This window comes from Epinephelus fuscoguttatus, linkage group LG18 (genome assembly GCF_011397635.1).
Source record: "Epinephelus fuscoguttatus linkage group LG18, E.fuscoguttatus.final_Chr_v1".
Taxonomy (NCBI): domain Eukaryota; kingdom Metazoa; phylum Chordata; class Actinopteri; order Perciformes; family Serranidae; genus Epinephelus; species Epinephelus fuscoguttatus.
In genome coordinates, this window is record NC_064769.1 from 21,888,442 (window position 1) to 21,912,275 (window position 23,834).

General features: G+C 42.3%; 1 protein-coding gene across 1 annotated transcript; it reads left to right on the forward strand.

Annotated features, from left to right (window-relative positions):
* slc27a4 (solute carrier family 27 member 4) lies at nt 1-23,834 on the forward strand. Its single transcript, XM_049603966.1, has 14 exons — nt 1-420; nt 1,870-2,031; nt 6,629-6,839; nt 6,993-7,176; nt 8,244-8,402; nt 11,332-11,401; nt 11,577-11,668; nt 13,597-13,706; nt 13,948-14,157; nt 14,242-14,368; nt 15,353-15,490; nt 15,597-15,761; nt 17,302-17,448; nt 20,397-23,834. The coding sequence occupies exons 2-14, from the start codon at nt 1,871-1,873 to the stop codon at nt 20,552-20,554; spliced, it is 1,932 nt and encodes a 643-aa protein (XP_049459923.1). The 5' UTR covers nt 1-420; nt 1,870; the 3' UTR covers nt 20,555-23,834.

Here is a 23,834-nt window from a genome sequence, read left to right on the forward strand (position 1 = left end):
GACGCTGACGGCGGTGGGCGGGCGCAGCTAAGAAAATTATAAGGTCATTTGAATTACGCTTGCTAGCGAGCTTATCGGCTACAATAAACCCAGAAATGATATCAGTGGTTGTGACAATGAGCGGATGATGATCGCGGGATCAAAGTCGACGCTCACAGCCAGGCGTATTTGACTCCCCACCGGAGGGAGAGGAGCGGCAGCAGCAGCTCGTTGTGGTAATACAACAGGAGGGGATCCCGGTCGGTGCGTGTGTCTGTCTCTGCGTGCGTTTCTGTGAGCCTCTGTCAAGCCAAGCGAGCGGCGGCGAGGAGCGGCTAGGACGACCAGGATAGCCTGTAAGCCGATCAAAGCGGCGTCGCACACGACGAGTTTCACGTCTGGGATTTCTGCGCATCTACATGCTGTGACGGTGTGAGCGAGGTATGTACGCAAAAAATAACAATCATCATCCCCCAGCAGCCACAGCCCGAGATGACCGTGCGCCCCTGCGGTGCTCAGCTCCACAGATGGCTCTGGGTATTACAAGCTAGGAGAAAGGGGGAAAGAGCCCGGGTATGACTCCTATTGTCCTCTGGCAACCTTGTGCGCAAACGACCCTCTGACGTACCTCGAGAGGTGGCTCGACACTTTAATATCAGGCGGTGCGTGAGAGGTGATTCATGTGAACGTGGACTGCATATTCAGCATGCCTCTTCATCCTAAAAGAGGCTGCTGTCACACTGTCCATCCGCTTCCTTGCTAAGCCGATGCGCGCAATAACGCTGCGCATCCTGCTCCCCGGGCAGCGCCTGTTACCATGATAACCTACATCATGTTAGCGTGATTAATATTGCCCAATACGGATGGAAGGCCCTGTGTGGAAGCGCACATGGCACGATTATCGAGGCGTAGTCTAACCAGCGGTGGGTTGAGCCTCGCTATCGTTTCCACATCCACTACCGCAATATGATGCTACGCGCCTTTTAAATATCCGGGTGTAGCGGCAGCAGATGATGAAGCCTTTTTTCCCTCACTGTGAAGTGGCTGCTGCTTTCTTAACGCATGTCCTTTCACTGGCGTGTGACATATCCCATCATGTCGATGCGATGCATTCACAGTAATTGTCTGCCTGTGTTTTAAATAGCTGCAGACTTATTGGATTGCTATGATATCATTATATCGCCATCATCACCATTGCAGGGAGGCAGACAGAGCAGTAAATATTCAGTCAGCATCTTGGCTCTGGAACAAATAGGCAGACATCTTCCCTAAAAAAATGCCCGCTTGTTTTGAACTGACATCCCTGCAGTGTTTTCTACACAGGCTCATGAATAGATAATAAGTCATGTAAACCTATCGTTTACTGCTTTAAGGATCATCTTCCCAGCTATCAGGTGGCACTGAACACCAATGTCAGCACATGCTGTCCTCTGCTGCTCTCAGCTGTCACTTATAGACAGCCAGCTTTGAGTTAGGATTCCCTCAAGGTCTCTGTAGCCTTGGGTTTTATCCAGCTGCTGGAGAAAAGAAAACTCAGGGAGTGAGGAAATAGATTACACTCATGATGTTTTACATGTTTGTGACCACTTGATTTCATGCAGGATGACAACACACAGCACAAGACGGTGCAAGCCTGCAGTGTGGCTACCAGAGCTGAGTCAGTGGATTGAAATGGGCGCAGGATGTGTAAACAAAATCATAGTAGATCACATTCCTATGTGGTTGGCTTAAATACCATTGTGAAGATGTTAAACATCCATTTTCTTTGCTTATGCTAACCACATGTAACCTTTCTCCTACTGAACTGATGTGTGTGATTCATCCCAGCCTTTATCTGTATATATTTATATGTGTGTGTGTGTGTGTGTGTGTGTGTTTGCATTCTTTCAGGATGATCCGTCTAGCGTGTTGCACAGCCCTGCTGTTCGTGCTGAGGCTGCTGGTGGGCTTGCCGTGGTACCAGGTTCTCCCGGCCATCCTGATCTTCTACCTGGGAAGTGGAGGATGGAGCTTCCTGCAGATTTTTGCCAAGACAGTCGGCAGAGACTTACAGTAAGTACGGAGAGGGTGTGCATGCGTTGACGTGGTGCCAGTAGTAATGAAACCTAGAGAAGTCGTTGATTCATTACTTCAGCTTTTTTCATCTGCTGCTTTTCAACCAGTCAGGTCTTTTCTTTCTGTCTGTAGAGCAGTCTGTAAGTGTTTTGACAGTGACAAACTATTTGTTTTTTGGCTCTACACGCCAGAACACTGGACCCGAAGTGAAACAATGACCATGAGGGGAAAGTGCTGACTTTCAGCTTTAATTTCTCTGAAGACAGTTAAAGTCAGCCACAACAAGACCTTGGACATACAACTGTACAACAAACTGTAGTTTCTGGCAAACAGCGGAAGAGTAAATTGTGCCTCATGTTGTTGATAAGGCAGAATAGGGCCATCAAAGATGTTGCAGGTCTTTGCTTACTCCGCTGACAGTGACATAACTGTAGATAGGACAGGGCTGTAAATCAGAATGATCATTTATCACCTTTAGACGGACTTAAAAAAAAATCTTTTTATGGGTTATGGGCATGCTCTGTCCACACTGCATCTGTTAAATATGCACCATGTAGACAAACCACATGCCTATCAGCTCGAGATATGAGTGCAGACATAACCACTTAAGAGATGTTTCTCTACGTTTGTACTTTTTAAACAGAAATTGCACACTTTATATTGTGATATTTACTGGAAATGACACAATATAGCCAGCAGCAAGGAGGTTGTTATTAATGCTGGTCATTTCCCAGAAACTTACAGCTCCCTGGCGCTCTCCCTCCAGCTAGCTGCCACCCTATTTAGGTTTTTGTAGTGAAGTAAGGTATAGTTTAAATGATTCCTTATTTAAAATTCATGAATCAACCATTTTTCATCCATCGTGGTGCTTTCAAAGCGAGTGGCAGGAATAAATAAAAACAGGGCATCTTACAAAAGTTCAGCTCAAAACCGCAGCGCTGAGTTGCTTGTGGCTAGTCTGAGCATTCTAGTACTATACAATGCAGTCAAACTGAATTTGTCGCTAAAGCTCACTTGCATCACATTCAGTCAGGACACATGTTGGAGCAAATAAACCAAATATTCAAGTTATCTATTTTAAAAGACAATAAACGAATTCAGAATACCACCAATTTAAACTATAACAGAATACAGTCACTTATATTTGGTATTTTAAATACGTTTCGCCCTTTATTGTACTCTGGAACTCCCCAACCCTGACAGTTTGATTATTGAACGTGGGATTTTGTTTGTTTGTTTGTTAGCAAGTAAGGTGTTCTCACACCTTCTAATCCCTCAAAAATGTAGCTCGACATCATTGACTGACGGTAGCGTTGAAGAACTCGTCTTGACCCAAGGCTCTTCCTCCCCAGGCCTACAGGTAGCGACCAGCTGCATAATCCTGTTGTGCATGTTTTAAAACCTGATATGGCAGGTAGCTTGAAATATCTTGGACAAAGGACAATAGAAAGGACGGGGGGGAGGAGCAGACCTTTTAACTGTCTTACCTAAAGCCAATATTTACATTTGGGGGGTGGAGGGGGGGTTACCATGGTAATTGGTTTGTCATTAACTTCCTTTTTTTCCTCAATAGCGGCAGTAATGGTAAAACAGGAAATTGTAAAAGCGTTTATGACCTCTTCATGAGATGTGAGCCAAGGTGACCACACCAGTTGTGATTAGCGCTTTTCTTTGACCCACTGTATAAAAAAAATGGTCGCTGCTCTCTTATTGGTTGGAGATAAAGATAACAGTTTCACAGGCTATATTTCAGAGACAGATCTTAGACTTGAACTATTTTCTCTTTTTCTTTAGTCCTGTTAGTTCTTACGCTTTAGCTACCTAGTTGTGTGCACCTGCTCATATGCACATAACCCTCGCTGTAAGTACAGTTCTGATAACGTTTTAGTTATTTGTCAGTGTGCTGATAGTGGCCCCAAGGTTAAAAATTCACTATTCTTGACCCTGTCAAAGCATGTCCTTTCCACAGTGACTCATAAATTTCTATTTGTTATGTACAAAGCTAATATATTAACATTGTAAGAAGCACAGTGGTTCACATTTTAATGCCTTAATAAACTAAAACAACCTCCAGTATTCATGTTTCTGTCCTTGCAAATGGCAGTGATTGTCACTGGGTGGTTTAGTAGGTGTAAAGCATCTGTGTTTGCTTGAATTGGTTGTAAATAGAGTTTTTTTTTACCATATGGTGCAGTGCAGTTTGTTGACAATATGAAACTCCACTCAAAACTGTGATTAACATAACAGTAGAATTTAATAATATCAGATCTTTCTTAAAGTCACTTTGCTGACAATATAAAAAATATCTTGGGAGAAATGAATTAATTACACTGTGTAGAGTTCAGGCAGCTCGTCTGTTGCAACAAAATATGCTCCACGCTGCTTTATTGCGGCCATGTGCACTTATGAAATGACGAAAACAACTGCGCAACACTAAATTATGGTCGTCTGGAACTACATGAAGCTGATACCCTGTGTAATGATAAGAAATATCATCATCACACAACGCAGCCATGAAGTAACCTGGCTCAGTAGATGTTTATGATGTTTCTGTAATTACGCAGTGCTCAAGAGAAAGCCCACTATCTCTGACTTTGTGCCATAAATGTGAGTTATCGAGTGAGATCCTTCCATTTAGGCAGACTTTGCCCCCAGGAATTCATCCAGCCATCTCGGTCATAATGTTTTATGCTGAGTGTGGTTACATTTTGCACAAAGTAGGTAATAGGTGACCTAAGTTGGTCAAATAATACTCTATATTAACTTCAAAGTATTTAGCATTGAATATCAAAGTATTAAGAATGACAGTATTGGTGCTTTTGAACATTTTGGCCCCTCAGCTACAGGCTATGGACACTTCTTATTGCTGCTGACCATTACCCAAAGAATATCCTAAGTATTTAATTTGATTTCTTGCTATCATGCAGAGATGGTGACTGGTTTTCCGTCACTACAGGGTAAAAATCAACTGCAGAGAGTCGCAGACAGACGTGCTGCAGTTGCAACAGTGAACATTCAGTTAGCTTTATATTTTTGTAAAAGTCATGTTATTGTCCCATATTAAACATGTGCACAAAACACCCACAAAACATTTCACTCAAGAACAACTACGAAACTACTACAAAAACTTGTGTTCCTTGGGAAATGGCAAGCAATAATGAAGGCATGCAATTTGTAGTTAATAAGCTGTAACGTAAAACTAACGCAGCTTTGGGTGAGCTGGATTTACCTTTACATCAAAACGCAAATTGTCTTTTGGAAGAGTAATTTTAACTAAGGTAAGGTAACTTTATTTGTACCTGTAGGTAGATTTGGTTTGCAGTAAAAGACGAGAAATCCTTCGTGACGCATATTTTACAATCAAAACAGACAATAGACCAAGGGCGTAGGTTTCATTTCAACACTGGTGAGGACACATGTTCAGCAGGGGGGTCCAGGAAAGCACTTTCTTGCATTCTTATGAACCAATTTACAGTGGAAATGTCTTTTATATACAGAAATTAAATCCCAAAAGTCAGGCACAATGGTGACAGTTGACTGCTTTTTAAATTGTTTGCCCTTTAAATGTGTTTCTCCTGCGGATCAACTTTTCTCATTTAATGTTATCTGTGCTGAGTCAACACACGTGTGGGCATAGTTTACGTTTCCATTCTCCTTTGTGTCTTTTGTTTGGGGAGGTAACCTCTTAAAATGTGCACGTGGCACCTCTTCACATCAGTGATAAAGTATTTCAGTTAATTTAATTCATAAACCCCTGGACTTTAATGGGTTATTTGTGTTTCAGCAAGATTTTTTTGCTCATATTCAAAACGTACCCCATATATCAGGGTTCTCTTAGAAGCTGGGAACAAAGTTATAGTATCTTGAGAACAGAGTTGTAAGATAATGAAAATAAACTCAGAATTTAATGAGACTATGTTATAATGTTTCAAGAAGAAAAATCTACCTGCCGGCTACTCTGCTGTGCATTAGGTTATCACTCTGCTTATATGGTAGTATTCCCTTCAGACTGTCTGACAGACACAGAACCCCATTTGGGACTGTCTCTGGTCAGGACAAAATTTAAGCATCTGTGCACTGCTCTTCATCAAAGGTGGAAAAACAAAACTAACTGAAAACCCTTTTGAAGCATAATATGGGATTGTCACATTTAAAAGAAATAAAAGTAAAATCGCTATCCCTTGCTGGATCTATACATGATGCAATTTGTCCAGTATTTTAATGCTCAGATATCGGTAGGGACATTTCTGTCCCCCAGGATATTGGTAGGAATGTGTCCTTGCCATTCATGTGCAAACCTGTGCCCTTGCAATAGACAGACATGTTAAAAGTTGTCAGGCTCTTATAATCACTAATAAATACATAAGTAAAAATTGCTTCTATAGCATCTGTACAGTGCTGCTATGTTCAGCTGAGTGATGGCTGGTATGAAAGAAAGCTGTCATATACCACTTTGTTCCACACTTCCATCCAGAGGGCAGAAGTTGAAATTCACAATGCAGTTGGTGGGAGTCAACATTTAAAAATCGAGCCGGCTATCTGCTGTCTAACTGGCTGCTCTCTCATTCAATGACATTTTCTCTTCCTCCTTCAGTGCGGCAAGTGTGCTATTGAGGGTGAAGATGAATGTCAGACGCCACCTTAAAGAAAAGAACACCATTCCCAAGATCTTTGCTGAAACAGTGCAACGCCACGGGGACAAAACGGCACTCATCTTCGAGGGGACCGGGGAGAGGTGGACCTTCCGGCAGCTGGATGAGTACTCCAACAGAGTGGCCAACCTGCTGCTGGAGCGGGGCTTCAGGGTAGGTCCATGCATCTTGTTCCACAAACATTTTGCTGAACTGGTTCTTTTACTTTTTTAAAACTTGCAGGTGTTGTTGACACCCCTGTATAGAGACTCAGAATCAGCTGATGACAGTTTGACGAGCCCCACCTTTTGTTGTCTCTCTCTTCAGGAGGGCGACGTGGTGGCCCTCTTCATGGAGAACAGGTCCCAGTACGTGGGCCTCTGGCTGGGCATGGCCAAGATCGGAGTCGAGGCCGCTTTGATCAACTTCAATTTGAGACTAGAGGCCTTGGTCCACTGTGTCAACATCTCCAATGCCAAGGCTGTGGTGTTTGGCGCGGAGCTGACTGACGGTAAGAGCGGGGAGGCTGGACAGAGGGATGAAGCAAACGTGGCTGCAGATTTTCTTAGCTGTAGTCGCGATGTTGTCGAGGTAATAGCCAAAAAATCTGTACACCACTGTCTTCTGCTGATAAGTGCCGTAATGTTTCCGCTGTGATGAGAGAGGTGAGTGGTGTGGGGAGAAAGCAGGTCATGAAAGATAGATGGGTTTTAGAGGAGGTGTCTTTATAATATCAGTGGGGCTTTAAATGGCTGATGAGAGGAAAGAAGCGAAGAGGTAATGAAGAGGGAGATCCATCATGATTCTGCAGCGTTCAAGGTCTGAGCTGGTCAGAGAACAGAACTGATGAATGGTAAACGGCTACAAGGTGTTTATGTATAATAAAATGTTTTTTCTTCCACTTAGTTCTGGTCTCAATAGATAAACAAGATAGATTTAAGAATTAAATTAACTCTAACAAGATCACATGTGTTGGTGAGTATTTCTGAATGTCCAAACAAAACTAATAACCTGCTCTAATGTCTAATCTACTAACCAGCATTGCATTATTAAACATGCCTGGTATTGCTCAGACATGGGGGCCACTGATGATATGAAATTGCAGCAGCTCAGTTGAACGGTCAAACATAAATTAGGGATCTATTTCAATCTCCTTGTGACCTTCTGGGTCCCTGCCCAATCTGAAAAGCCCTGATCTCAACAGCTATAAAGAGTGAATGAGTTCTGAGCTGCTCATCATGGGATTGATGGAGCAGTGTAAGTGTTGGATCCTGGACTTGATGTGTGTTTTGTGCCTTTAAGTAATTGGAAGTGCAGCCTCTTTGCTGCAGAGGAGGCTAATGTAGAGCCAGTGGAGTTGGTGCTAACCCAGCTGACACAAGGCTTTTAAATAAAGATAGTGTTTTGTTTTCTTTTTTCAGGGGAAAATATGGATTTCAATTTGTGTTTTATCTTCTGCTTCACTCACAGTAGCATATTGTTTTGTGGTGCTTATATTGTACCACATGACGTCCTCTTTTCTTTTTGGTCGGTAAAATGAATCAAACTTACTTATCTGTGTTTCTCTTACTCTGGTAGCGGTGTCCGAGATCCACAGTTCAATGGGGAAGACGGTGCAGATGTTTTGCTCCGGAGACTGGGACCCCAAACGAGTCCCGCAAGGAACCGAGTGCCTAGAGCCCCTGCTGGAGGGCGCCCCATCTCACCTGCCAAGCAGGCCACAACGATGCTTCACAGGCGAGAACACAATGAACCAATCTTAGTTACCTAACAATGTTAATAACTACAAGAACTTCATTGAAAGGTTGACTAAGCAGTATTATCGGTTACTGTTTGTGAACATGTTTGCCAGCAAAAGTGAAAGCCAAGCCTAGATTCACTCTCACTATATTTGCATTTTTTTGTCGCTGTGTCTCCTGGATGCCTGCTGCTGATGGCCCAGCACCCGGTTGCCACTTTTTGATTAATCCCTAACCTTAGCCAAGCGCTGTAGGAGTACACAGACCCATAAACGTCCCAAACACAGTAAATGCAGGCAGAGGGCAGAGTGTCTGCAGAAAAATACACCGCCACACACTTCTGGTGGCTCAAAAGTGATAAATGATAAGTGATTTTTTTTTTTTAGGAAACTTCTGTGAAGTACACCTCAACAAATAGTCATTTTACAGATGCTCTCAGGAGTCACTTTAGGTGATATTTTTCCATGGTGTAGGCTCTGATCACACAGAAAGTGTTTTAGCAGCTGGAGGTGCCTTTTTGTAATTGTGTAAATTTGTTATTGCTTTAATGAGAATGAAGCCTTTTGTTCAGCCTTTTTGGAGCGCACTGAACTCCTCGAGTTGAAAAAACCTTAACTCAGAGTGGAAAACAACCCCGCATCATCCCTTGTTTTGTCATCTTTTTCCCCCTATTGTCCAGTTGGATGATTTGAGAGGCGGCAGGCCTTCTGTGGTGGTCAGCAAGTTTATAGTTGGTAAACAATGGAGGAGAAACTGGAGGTAGCGGTTGCCAGTAGGGCTACAACGATTAATCGACTATTAAAGTAATCAGTGACTATTTTGGTAGTCGACTAATCGGTTTGAGTTATTTTTCATAGAAAATTACTATAAAAGTACCCTAAAATACTCTTATTGCAGCTTCTTATGTTCAGATATTGGCAGCTTTACACACTCTCCAATGACGGTGAACTAAAACCCTTTGGCGTGAGTACGAAACAAGACATTAGATGAACTCTGGGGTTTGGGAGAGACAGACCGACATTTTTCAACATTTCTAAACATTTTTAGATAAAATGATTAGTCTGACTAATTGAAGAAATAATCGACAGATTAGTCGACAATGAAAATTAATCATTACTTGCAGCCCTTGTTGCCAGATAACCAGAGCTATACGGCCTGACGACAGACAGCAGGTCGTCAAACTGCCCCTGAGTCATCCTAAAATATGCCTGGAAACAGCCATCATCGAGGCGAAGCTCCTGGACCAACTGGTGGTGCTTACCTTTTTTAGGGTCTAATGTACTCACACAGATCTCCGTTGCCCTGTGCCCAACAAACTATTTGCTGACAGCCTCTCACCCTCAACCAGAGCTACAGCAAGTACCCTCTGCCTCAACATTTTAGGAATTAGATAGTTATTACTGTGAAATAACTAAAATAATGTGAGATCGGGGCCAGATTCAGCCCCCAAAACCACATGTCCTTGTCAGTAATACAACTGTCAAATTTCTGTCAAATTCTTAGCACTTACTCTAACCAAATAAACACAGCAATTTCAAAAAAGTAATTTGTTTGCAGTTACTGATAGTGCATCATCACAGACCTGTTGACAAGTGATAAGTAATACTTTTGGGACCAAGCAATGACTAACAGTCAAATAAATGAAAAAAAAAAAGAAACACTTGCACTGAACTGAAATGTCAAGAAGAGTTTCTTTTTTGTTTATTTGTAATGTAGGTATATTAAATTAGACAGTGTCAGTGTTCCATTAGTTTCACTAATAATGTTTTAATTCTATTTAAAATATTTATGACTGCAAATAAATACAGAGGCCGAACAGAAACTTTAATTCACCATATTTATTGGAAGTAAAAGTAATCACATGATGCTGATAAGCTTTAACAAAGGAAGCATTATCTACCAAAATCCGCCACTCTTTTAACCATTATCATCATGTTGAATCACTGATGACTCATCACGAGAGATTATATGGGTAGCTTGTTTCCAAGGCAACAGGTATACAGTACACGGGTCAAAGGGGGAACGAATTTAATACAAAATATTAACCAATCAAGTCACGTAATTGTTATTTATATCACAAGTTTGCTTTACAACAGCCAGTAGAAGATATTAAATACATGGAATGCACAGCTATGCAATGAGCTCTTACTGAGAAAAATTAATCCAGTCCCAGTTGCTCACTTACTTTTGCCCTTGAACACTTCTGTAATCACTGACAGCCACACAGGCAGTTGCACCAATAAAACCTGTGACCTTTGTTCATGCTTACTCTCGGCAACACTCGCCACCCACACAGCTAATTTGCTTATGCCAAACAGCTCAGTGAAAGGGGTTGTAGTACGTGCATGAGGCAAGGTAGCACAAATCCACCATAATATAGCTCTCTGGCCATATATCAGAGCTCAAAATTGTATTTCTTTTGTGTAGCAGTGGCTAGAGTTTATTAGAGATGAAATCAGTTGTGAGCTGGAAGGCAAAATCCAAACACAGGTGGTCTATTGTGATGTCAGAGACCCCTCAACCTCAGGTAGAGCTAATTTGTATTCATAAGGATGCTGGACGTTTGGTCTGAACAAGATCTCGCTGTTTAACCACTTTGCTTGCACATTGCAGTGTTTCCCTGAGAAAAAGGGGACTTAATGGCCTAATTTTACAGTCTTTAAAAGGGATTCTGCTTCATTCTGCGTCTGTCCTCCAGCGCTGTAACTTAGTCAAAATGAGCTTGCAATCAAAGCTGTGAAAAGGCCTGTAATTAAGTATCAAAGCCGAGCACTTTCACACCAGCGCAGCTAATCAGAAGTGAGCATTCAGCAACATGTTTATGTCGAAAAGAGTTTATTTACACACTTAAAATGCCACAACCTGTCATAGCATATTTAGTTTTTGACATGTGAGTGATCCCACTCTCATTCTACTGTCTGTTTCAGATCGCCTGTTCTACATCTACACGTCAGGAACCACTGGGATGCCTAAAGCTGCTATTGTTGTGCACAGCAGGTAGGAAGGAGCCGTGCAGCTACAGTAACTAACAGACACACAGGAACTGCAGCTGCTCTCTTTGTTGATCTATGTCGCTTTCATGTGCAGTATAAATACTGTTGAAAGAGAACGTTAGAGAAATAAATAAAACGTGTTGGTTTTGTTTTGACTTACTTTTCTTTTTTCATTTCAGGTACTACCGCATGGCAGCCTTGGTGTATTATGGCTTTAGGATGACATCAGATGATGTGCTGTATGATTGCCTTCCACTCTACCACTCTGCAGGTAAAACTGTGACCGTGTGTGATTGAAGCTTATGTCAGGAAGTCTATCTGCTCTTGTTCCCTACAGGAAGTTAAGTTGCTTATAGTGTTCATCTTGGTGAACTTAGCTTGAAACAGCATTCAGTCTAAAGGCCCAGACACACTAAGTCAGCTTCAGAGAACTCTCCACACCAGCAGATGGTGGTAGTCTATAATCCTCATTCAAAAAGGGAAACTGGGAGACGGTCTTGATGCTAGTTATCCAGTTAGCATACTAACAACACAGCACAATGTTGAAAGAACAGAGCATATTTATCGTGCACCAGTGAACAGTGACACAAACCATCAGGAGATGTTTCTGCTAAAGCGCTCAATGGCAAAAGAAAAATTATCTTACCTTCTGTAACAAATTTGTTTTGGTCTCACTCCCTCTCGACTTAAGTTCTTTGCCCACATTTCAACACTTTGGTTTCTGTTCTCGTGCCCTGAGCTGAACTACCGATCAGAGTGATTTCATTCACTGATTCACTCTCCGCTGCTGCTGATGCCAATTCAACATGTTGAATTAGCCAAAAAAAAAACAACAGGGGCTGATGAGGTGCAGGACACACCGCACTGATAAGGGTGGCAAACGGACCAACTCTGACCAACGGCCAGCCATTGACTTGGTGTGTCAAGGCCTTTAAGATAGTGGGTAAAGCTAATCGGCAGCCACAAAAAGTGGTGCTAATCTTCACCTGTGTTTTTGAATAAGTGTCTTTCTGGCGCACATTAAGTCTCAGTGGGCCTCGATCACCAACAGTTCTTAGGAAAAAAAAATTCTAAATTCTAAGCCTATATTAATGGCAACCATGTCATCTAATAATTAGTGATAAATCATGCTAGAAAACATCTCGGGCAGGTTGGACAAAAAGCATTCTCGGAACCCATCGGCTGTATTCGGTGTCTGACTTCGGGCAGAAGGCGATACAGCCGATCCAGATTTTTTGGCATTCCGGTTTGATTTGGGCGGTGGAGGCGAATTTCCGTTTCCGACTTCCGTTTATATATATAAGTAAATATGCTGAACCATTGCGATGTTTCGCCTCGTTAGTTCACCACACCGAGTGTTTAACCTGGCAACAACTGCAGCTGGCTCAAACGTGATTGGTCAATATCACCAGGGCTCTTCCGCTCTTCTTCCGGAGGCAAGATCTCCGGGGTTTGCCTACAGACTCTACATTCACACACACTGAATGTAGAGTCTGTATATAGAGACTAGACAAAAAGCAGCATTCCAAGTGAGTTACAGAAGCATTGCGTCAAATAGTCACCTTCCACCTTCTCTGCCCCGCTATCTGTCTCTCGCTCTTGCAGACACAGGCACACCTTGGAGAGTGCTGCGGCTCTCATCTCTGCTCTCAGTTCTGAGAATTGTGCAACTATAATATCTAAAGTTTGCGGCCGAGTGGTTGAAGGTGCATATTTTTAGCATCCCATGCATTTTTTGGTGTTATTTTATATCCACTACTGACGCTACTGAATATGACAGCTCGCTTGGTGTTCACTTTCTGCAGAAGCTTCTCCACTTCATAACTACTTCAGGTTTTGTTTTTTTTTTAAAACAGGCTCGTGTCATTATTTGTGTTGTATTTACTGATGCTAATTAGGATCAGCTGGCCTGTGCTTTCAACTTGCAAGCAATAGGTTTTGTTTATATAAGAACACAGGCTCAAACAATTCTGTGGTTTAAGAACATGTCATGAATCTGACGCAGACCTTTCTTAAGACCTTTCTTTCAAACAAATTTAAGAAAAACTTGGTGAATGAGGCCCAGTGTTGTTGACTTCTCCTGCTAACAGAAAATGGTGACAAGTTGCATGTTGTTGCTTTAAATTCTTTGTCTTTGTATGTGTCCATGTTGAGGCTTGCATTCTGTGACCACAACAATCCATATGTCTTTGTCCACAGGTAACATTGTGGGAGTGGGCCAGTGTATCATACATGGCATGACTGTAGTCATCAGAAAGAAGTTCTCCGCCTCGCGTTTCTGGGATGACTGTGCCAAATACAACTGCACTGTAAGTATGATGTATATTACAAGCCATTGATCTGGTGTGCATAGCAGTTCACCACAATTTCAGTGTTGTTCAAAAGATGTCTTTCCCATCTCTTCCTTTAAAAAATAATCTGTGTTATGCTATCCACAGTTAATCTCTTTGAATCCTTTTTTCATTATAATAAGCTTGGTATTAAATCAGTAATTAGTCTGTTTTTATATCCTGTCTCATCTCTAAATGAATTTTTGTCACGACCATCCAGATTGTGCAATACATTGGTGAGATCTGCAGATACCTGCTGAACCAGCCAGTTAAGGACACAGAGAAGCAACATCGGGTGCGCATGGCACTGGGCAACGGCCTGCGCCAGTCCATATGGGAGGAGTTCATGAAGCGTTTCAACATCCCACAGATAGCAGAGTTCTACGGAGCCACAGAGTGCAACTGCAGTCTCGGCAACTTCGATAACAAGGTGTGAAGGTGCAGCAAAGTAGTGTTGATGCACTGACCCTGCTGAAAGTTTTGTGGTTGTTAATATTTTTTCTCTGTGCTCTAGGTTGGAGCATGTGGCTTCAACAGTCAGATTCTACCGTTCATCTACCCCATCAGACTGGTGCGGGTTGATGAAGAGACCATGGAGCTCATTAGGGGACCTGATGGTGTCTGTATTCCCTGTAAACCTGGTAGGTTTACTCTTTACTCATATGAAACATCAACTTTACACTTTGTACAAAGTGGTGGTGTTGAGCAGAAAAACACATCAGGGGCGTATGCAGCTGCTCGTATATTGCCATCCACATCATATCATCACTGAAATAAAGCTGGACACACAATCCACCTTAATATGCTTGTTCATAAGAATAAGAAATATTGAATGAAAGGAAATAGCTATATATTAAAGGAATACTTCACCCCCCCAATGACCATTTCTTTATCAATTGCTCAGACAGTATTACACTGAATTTGTGAAGAATTTTTTTTTTCACATGCCTTCTGTGAATGAAGAATCCAAAAACAAAGAGCATTTTAAATGAACTGAAGTAATGGGGGTTTAACAACAGCAAAAGTATATTAAAATATCTGTTTACCAACTCTCATACATCTCGTGCAGTATAATCAAAGTCTCATTTATCCAGTTGTATGCTCAGTACCTCCCAAACAGCTCTTTATGATGTGGAACTGAAATGAAAGTGAAACTTATATATTCTCTCTTCAAAGCCAGACTCCATTGACAAAATTTTATATACTTTGATGAATCCAAACTAACGTATTTATATAAAAATGGTCATCTGGGCAGTGAAGTATTCCTTTTGGAAGATTATAAAATGTGAAGAGTCATTATCATTATAGCACTACTCTGGGCACACTGCAGTTGTTTTTCTGGGCATTTTAACATATAATGTTACTGGCTGAGCAAGTAGGTTGAACACTCAGTTTATAGGTTAACAGACTCACAACAGGGCTTCAGTGAACTCCTTCAAGATTGCGTAGCATTGTGTTTATCACATAAGTGTTGTGGACATACTGTCATGCACAGACACACCTGGTCCCTTCTGAAACCCCTGAAGAAGCTCAAACACTCCACTTTGTGTGTGGAAACAGTAATGTGATTTGCCACTATAATCGCCAGTCATACATTAATAAATTGTTTTGTTCTTCCTCTCTAGGTGAACCTGGGCAGCTAGTCGGCAGGATCATTCAGAATGATCCCCTTCGGAGGTTTGACGGATATGTCAACCAATCAGCAACCAGCAAGAAGATTGCTCATAGTGTTTTCAAGAAGGGAGACAGTGCCTATCTCTCTGGTTAGTGTCACACACACACACACACACACACACACATGTTGTGGTATTCACCATATTCTTTGCTGACTGACTGAATAAATACAATCTGTCACCCTCTTCTCACCAGGCGATGTGTTGATCATGGATGAGTGCGGCCACATGTACTTCAAGGACCGCACAGGAGACACTTTCCGCTGGAAAGGAGAGAACGTCTCAACAACCGAGGTGGAGGGAACTCTCAGCAGGCTGCTAGACATGAAAGATGTAGTTGTCTATGGAGTGGAAGTACCAGGTAAAAATCTGTCAACATACTTGCTTGATTTTCTTCAATTTTCCTCCCAAAGAAAGTTGTCATTTCAGTTTAGTTTAGAGCTGGGCAAACAACATGTCTGCAGCCTGTGTGTGTCTTTAAAATAGGTCACTGCTGTGTGTACAGAAAGATGAATGGAATGCTGAACAGATATTTCACAAGAGCCATACTGCGTTAAATACTAGTTATCACAGCTGCAGTGTCTCGGCTTACTCTTGACTTATTGTGACATTAAATGATTTATAGCATTGTAAAGTGCCATTACATGTAAAGCTGAGCTGCCGCTGAGGCTCTTTAGACAAATCACAGATGCCACTTTATAGTTGCTGTGATTAGATTAGATATGGGATGACTTTATTAATCTCCAAATCTAGTCTGACATGCACGGTGACGAATAACAGAAGATACACAAGTCAGACAGATCACAGCAGACAACATATGAAAGACAAACTGCCACAACAGTAATAACACTAAAGGCCCAAATGCACTTAAGTTTTAAAGTACAGCTATTCTTTTAAATGGTCAAACACGCACTTTAAGTGCTACGAGGTGCGTCAAACCGCTTTGACATCATGCCCCTACTGCGATCTTGTCAAAGAAGGACCCAGCAACCAATGCGGTTATTTTCTGCAGCTGTAAAACGTCTTTGGAGAGAGCTAAAAGAAATAAAAAGGTAAGTATGTTTTCCCCAGAGGACAATATTTTTTTTTTTTGAAAGATGAACTGGGATGTCTGGTCTTTAGTGGCTTTACTGGTGTTCTACTGCCAACTAACAGACAAACGCAGCAGCACACACCCAACAGCTGCCCTCCTTCCTTATGTAACGTTGTAGGTTACTAGCATAGAAATGTACAGAAAATCAGTGGGAGTATCTGTAATATGAAAAATTGGCCTAGATAGCGACCTTTTCCTAAAATACCGCTGGTTCTGTGGTGTTGCTATTTCAAATCTGATGCCTGCAGTGCACCCAAAGGTGTTGGTTTTGTGTCAGCATCGGGACACATATGAAGCAGGGGGTTTGGGGGTCCTCTGCCAGAAAATTTTGAACATCAAACACTTCATTTCCTGCATTTTTGTGCCTTTTTTGTGTCAATTTTTTTAAGTAAATGTCTTCAATCGTTTCAAAATAAAAGTCTTCTGCAACTCAATGTTTTTATCAGGGAGACATTATCTAAATATTGAGGGGGACATTTCCCCTGCTTCCCCCTGAAATCTATACCAATAAATGAGCCATAGGAGCATCTATTTACTCGCGATAACAGATATTCCAAGAGGATAGTAGTGTTGCTCAGGAGCTCGCACTAAATAAAAAGGCAGTATCTTAATACAATCATTTTTATAGAGAGAGGTATCAAGAAGTGTCTTTTTCAATACAAGCAGTATATGAGGGGAGCACAAGTGAGATGTTGTGTGAAGTCACAAGAAGAGTTCTGCACAGCATTCATGACCTCGTTGCACAAACACAGGCATCCGTCTGACCTTATAACTTAGCCGTCTGACATGCCCATTTCTGTGTGCACAGGAGCAGAGGGAAAGGCTGGAATGGCAGCCATCGCTGATCCGTCTCACTCCACTGACCTGGAGAAGTTTGTGAAGGACATGGAGAAGGCTCTGCCTCCATATGCCAGACCTGTATTCCTCCGCTTCCTTCCGGAGGTCAACAAGACAGGTAAATGCTCTTTTCGCTGCAATAGGTGTCAGAGTATAATTGTAAAAAGATTTTTAGAAGCAGAGCAATTTTATTTCTGTGCAATTGAAACAAAACAACAGGTATTAGACCACAATCCATCGTAGCTGGCCTCTGATGTGTCCTAGGTGTATTTTATGTTTTTTGATAAGACTGTACGTCAGACAGTGATGACTGTTATGTGGAAATCTTAAAGGAGTCAAAGTACAGTGTCCATCCATCTGTTTTCTGCTGCTTATATGAGGTTAAGCAAGGTAGTCCAGAAGTCCTTCTCCCCGGCAGTGTTTCCTGAGGCATCCCCAATTCAGATGAGATAATTACTCCACAGTGTTCTGCGTCTCCTACCAGTATGGCGTGCCCAGAAAACCTCCAAAGGAAAAGCACCCGGGTAGTCATCCTCATTAGTTTTATCAGGCTATCAGCCCATAACCCCCAAATATTTGTATTACTTTCATATAATAATACAAATGAAAAATAAAAACAGGAAGTCCTCACACGTAAGAGGCTAAGACCAGAAAATGTTCGTCTTTTTTCCATTGACACATAGTTGGGATTAATTTTCTGTGATGATAAATTGACTAATGCTATGTTCAGACTGCCAGCCCAAATTATTATTATTGGGTTTTTTTTTGTTGTTGTTTTTTTGGCATATCCAGCTTGCAGCCAGATTGATTCTCAGAAGTCTGGACAGTAAAAAAAACACATGAAATGCAAACCACATTTGATGTTGGTTGGAAATGCAATTCCAATCAGATTACTACAGATGCATGTCAGTCTGGACGCTCAAATTGGATTTCAAAGTGTCTTTGAACACGACACACAGCGACAACATCATATCCAGGGTGACAGAAGTGCTGAGCAGATTCATGCTGCTACTAGCAGAGCTCTGTGAGGGACAACATGAGGAACAAGAGTCTGTGGATAGATGCCAAAGAAATTGTTTGGAGGACAAAATGATGGACCTCCATTTGTCAGGCTTCCACTTTGAAGAGCTGCGTCACCGGCATTGCCACGTAGTTACTGACTCATACATCATTACCATAGCAACCCCTGCAGATAGGTTGTGTATGTCTAGACATGCAAATCTGATCCAATAATAATAATAATAATAATAATAATGCATTTTATTTAAAGGCACCTTTCAAAACACTCAAGGACACCTTAAAAGGCACAGTAAAAAAACAAGCAGCAATGTATTCATACATCATAAAGTCAATCAAATCAGTAATGTACAGTAATAAGTCAATAAAATAACTAGACAAAAATCATAATCATAAAAACTAGGTGTAAAATCGTCGTCATAAAGTCATCATCAGTGCAAATCTCAATGTGTGTGTCAACATTAGCTCAAACCAAATATGCCTGAATAAGCTTGAAATGATTTGCCTGCACTTTAAATGTAGCCTTATTGTTTCAGCTCTATAATATTGTTTGACTGACATTGCTTTGCAGAGGAAGGCATTAAAGGGGCAATAAGCGAAATCGTCCCCCGTGAGGAGGAAGCACCGGTTAGCCCCCGCTTTCACTACAGGCAGATTCACTCACCACAGGGGCGAGGAAATAAAACCTAAACAGCCAGCTTAGTTTAGCAGATAGCAATGTCTTTCACTCACTCTCAGTCTCTGCTGTGTTTAGTTATTTCCCTGCTTTCCTGTTAGCATTAGCACTTACTCGGCTGCCACGCTAACGCTCCAACTGAGCCAGGAGCCGGGCTCACGCTTCTCCGCCAGGCTCAGTGAGTCAGAGCTGAGAAGCGTGGGGACGTTAGCGTTAGCCGGCTGCTATGCTAACGTTCCGGGAGCCTGCTTCTCAGCTCCGGCGAGCTCTGGCGTGGGGACGTTAGCCTGCACTAGTCGGCTGCTATGCTAACGTTCCAACCCAGGCTCACAGGCTCACGGCTCCCGGAGAAGAGAGGAATGTTAGCTTTAGCTCCCACAGTTAGCACTAGAGCTACTACGGCTACTGGAGTAGCTTGCAGCTATAGAGCGCTTCTGCCAGCTCTTCTAGTCACTGAGCCTCGCCTCCATTTCAGCAAATATATTACATTTATTACAGGTACCATCATCATTGAAGTAGGCAGGGGAATAGCTAAACACAGCCGCCAGACTGCCCGCCGGGCTACATTTTACAATGCTAATTGCAAATTAGCTGGGCTGCTGAGCTACTCACCTAACACAACCGAAACGCCTGACCCATTGCTGGGACTGAAGCTCCGGACATTAACCCATGCTACGATTGTAACATTAAATTTAATTGAATTGACATAGCGATATGTGCCTAACGTTACTGTAACACTAATTAAAACAGACATTTGACTTTATGTTGTACCTGTCCAGGAGAAGAAGAGCTAGCTCCGAGTCAGACTGTAGCCCCTTTAGCTCTCGTAGTGCTCTCCACCTTGGAAATGCAAGGCCAATGTTAATCCGAGTTCTGTCCCTTTCTTTATCCGACAACTTCTTCGCCAACAACCGTTGTTTCTTTAGAGGTAAAGTCAGATCCTGGTCTTCTTCAGGTGGACATTCTGCTCCCTGCCATTTCATTTCGAAAATAACCGCTGCCATTGCTCACTGGCTGTAGCGTTTTATAGGGAGGGAGGGCCAAGGGCTCCGAGAGGAGGGGGGGGGGGGTTCACATGAACGTGCAGCAGGGGACCGGCTTGTAAACAATGGGCTGGAGATCAACACAGAGAGAGGGTGTGTGAGGTCATGCTATACTCCAGATGAAATTACACCTCTAGTTCTTCACATAGCAATTTTTTAATTCCTTCAATCTAGAAATGATGAATTTCGCTTATTGCCCCTTTAACGCTGTGTTTCTATATTTTTTAAAGCAGTAAAGACAGTGAAGTACGGTTATTCTAAGACATGTTAATGGCAACTTAATTGGGAAAATGAAACACCAACATATTTCTCTTTCTCTTTCTTTCACAGGAACGTTTAAGTTTCAGAAGACGGACTTGCGCCGGGAAAGCTTCGACCCCACTGTGGTGTCAGACAGACTGTACTTTATGGATTCCAAAAGAGGATGCTATGTGCAGCTGGACGAGGAGCTTTACCGTTCCATACTGTCAGGGAAACACAAATTGTGATGAGCAGGCTGACCACTACATCTACACATGTACACATAGACACACACGCATACAGAAAAGACATTAATGTGTGACCAGGATAGCAGAATGCAGGACCTCGCCCCAGTATACAATGCATTTAAAGTAATAGCCATACACACTCCATGCATCCGTACTCATATGCCAACACATACACACACATTATATTCCCCAAACCCACTTTGCTCTTTGTAATCCCGAAAAACACACACACACACACACACACACACATAGCACCACTCCATCCATCCCCGGCTACTCCTCTCGCTACCTCAGCAAACACAGAGAGAGGCACAAACCTAGTAACCAGGTCGATTTGGTAACTTGAAACCACCCTTCATAGCCATACACTCCCTGCCCACACAGGCCTCAAGACAGCCACGTCTGGCCATCCTGGTCCATCAAACCACGTGTTGCTGGGGGACACTCCTTGGGGGGACACAGAGTTCAGGCTCCCTGGAAACCAGAATGCAAAACTTGAAACTGCAGATAACCACAGACTTAAAAGGATGCTGAGAAGAATGTGGATTCAGTACAGAAACTGTGCACAACAGAGGGACCTACGAGGACCTAAACTGTCACTCGGTTCGTTGTATCGTCAGCGAGATTGTTTTGTGAAAGACTGAAGGCTCTACCGTCGACTCAACCTGCACAATTAGCCCGCAGTGATAACCCTGTGTGACAGCTTTACTCTATCTGAGGTTAACTGTGTCCTCCTTTCTGCCCTTGAGATGAAATGAGTAAAGGACACCAAGTTTTTTTTAAAAAAGGGAACAACAGAAGGATGTGAGGGATTTTGGAAAGCATTGGACGTGTAACCCACGGTTACAGAAGTTAAATTTAGACCAGTGGTTGAGGCGGAAAGATCTACTAAAGTGCAATAGGGCTCCAGCGTTTGCAGTGCAATAATCAGCCGCACCACAGGAGAGCTGATATAAAAAACAAAGCTTTGTATTTAAATATGTCACACCAAATATATTTAAGTTGTAGTGCTTGTTTACATATTTAAGAAAATATGGAAGTTTTAGTAATTTATGTTTAAGCTTTCTCTTTTGTTATAGTGCAGGTTATTTTTGCTTTACGTGTATCCAAATCTTCAGTAACTTTTGAAGTCCTCAAAAATGAAGCTGCAGTATGCATTTTATATCAGCTGCTGGAACACAAAGTCAAGTGGTCTGACTGATCCAGCCCTGGGCTAAATCAATGGGGCTATTTCTGTAAACACATGCTGACATGCAGTGTGTTTGCGTGGCTGTGTTGTGCAGGTTTTGTCCGAAAAGGTAGACTGTCGTACGGTGTGTGTATATTCTTCTGAAACTGAAAGAGGACTTTACTGGAGATAAAGAAGCACCAAATCGCACCATCAGCGAGGACTTGTGTTTTCAACAATACTCTGGTGCTAAAGACGGATGTTCTGCCAGACACAACAGAGCCGAAAGATCCAAAGATTCAAAGGCGGGAGTGGGGACGTTGTGACGGAGGGGGTTGCGTCGAAATGGAACAGTAGAAGAAGAAGAAGAAACCGTGCTTTGTCATCGATGTTTTGTCTGTTGCTTGCACTAGCTGTCATCAGAGGTTGTAGCAGCATGAATGAGCATCATTATCCACGCAAGCAGAGCACTGTGCCTTACTGTGAGTTCACCTCCCAGATTCACAGGCCCTGGCCCACATCATAGTACCTGTCTCGTCTGTCTTCAAATTCCCCGTCATAGTAGCCTCGCAAAGCTGGCCTAAATCGTGGGAGCTCATACTTCTTCTTAAAAATGATCTGCGTAGAATCCCTGGCAGCACAGCGACTGGCGCCTTCGTCCTGCCAGGTGCAGGAAGAGGTTGTGATAATGTCTAAGTGGGCAAGAGTCCAAATTTTGCAAGCAGTGGTGCCCCCAGGGTGGGGCATGGCCTCCCTGATAAAACAGCTATCCCCAACACTTGCGAAAATAATAGGAGGCCAGTATCATCATCTTTGAGAGGCTTTGTCTCACTCATTTTTTAAGCTAGCCCAAGGTATTGGTATCTTGTGAAACTAGACAACCTTAGGCATCAGTTGGTACCGACCACATTGGCAAGGCGGGGCGGGGGCTGAATGAAGCCTTGCAATAAGGTTAAATTTTGGTGAGGGAACAACTGGCACATTTTCAAAGGGGTCCCTTAAAATGTCACGTCAAGATATCTCAGTCTTTTTTCACGAAAAGGACATCCACCCTGTTTGAAGAACAAAGAATCCTTTAAAAGGCTTGGATGGTATCTAATTTTTAATACCTTCATAAGTTCCTGAAATTTCACCAGGGTATACATTATAAGACAGTATTATTGTGCGGCACTAACCCAACCCCACGACTAGCAAGACTTAGCTTTTGCAGTATAATAAATAGTAAGTATATTTTCCTTATTTAACAACAGAATACAACAATTCAAGTTTCTCTCTTTAAGCACACAAAGACAAAGACAACGTAGTTGACCTATTAACCCACAATTAAACATACTTCATTCAAACATGACAGAAACAAAATTAAACTTACCAAAACTGACTTGGTTAGTCTTGTTAGTCCTTCAGGTAGTTAGTCCACTGTCCCAACAATGAGCAGCTCTGATTTGGTCGAAATAAACCATTAATTTACCGAGTTAGATGTAAAAATGTGCCATTTACAGTAGTGTAATGTTATCCCCACAACCACCAGCTGCCTGTTCCACCAGTGGAGAGTAGAGACTGACCTCTGGTGGTGAGTGCTGTTCACTACACACAATAAGTTTAATAGAAAGAGGACTGACTGAATTTTTGTCGGTATTGAAAATCATAAAGTCAGGATTTTTTAATACCCTGGTATACCGTAATACCATGATCTTGCCCAAGCCTATCAGCAAACATGCATTGATACTTACTACATTTGTTCCACTATCAGTCTGCGCACATCAGATCTTTAGTAACGTTAACTGTAAAATAAGAAACCAAAGTACTATGTGATTCCTTAAGTCTCTTATTGACCTAGTTTTCAACAAGCCTACATACTTTAACAGCATAATCAAATTCCTGAAATTCAGTTATGGTTTTTTAATGTGCCACCCCAAGATTGTCAGTGGCCCTTTCCGGGGCAAAATACAAAATATTTCTGGGGGCGCCACTGTTTGCGAGACTGCTGTCACAGCGTCTTGTCTTCCTTTGAGTCTCTTCCGGTCTTAGTCCAAACTGTAACCTTAATTTATCTTCTAGATATTCGTTACTTGTTTGGGTTTTTTTTTCCCTTCTTTTTTTTGGGGGGGGGGG

Bases quoted from the DNA above. Each gene is read 5' to 3' on its own strand.
- slc27a4 (XM_049603966.1), top strand. From the start codon at position 1,871: ATGATCCGTCTAGCGTGTTGCACAGCCCTGCTGTTCGTGCTGAGGCTG. The intron at 7,177-8,243 runs GTAAGAGCGGGG...TTACTCTGGTAG, and splicing joins TGGCGCGGAGCTGACTGACG to CGGTGTCCGAGATCCACAGT. The intron at 15,762-17,301 runs GTAAAAATCTGT...CTGTGTGCACAG, and splicing joins CTATGGAGTGGAAGTACCAG to GAGCAGAGGGAAAGGCTGGA.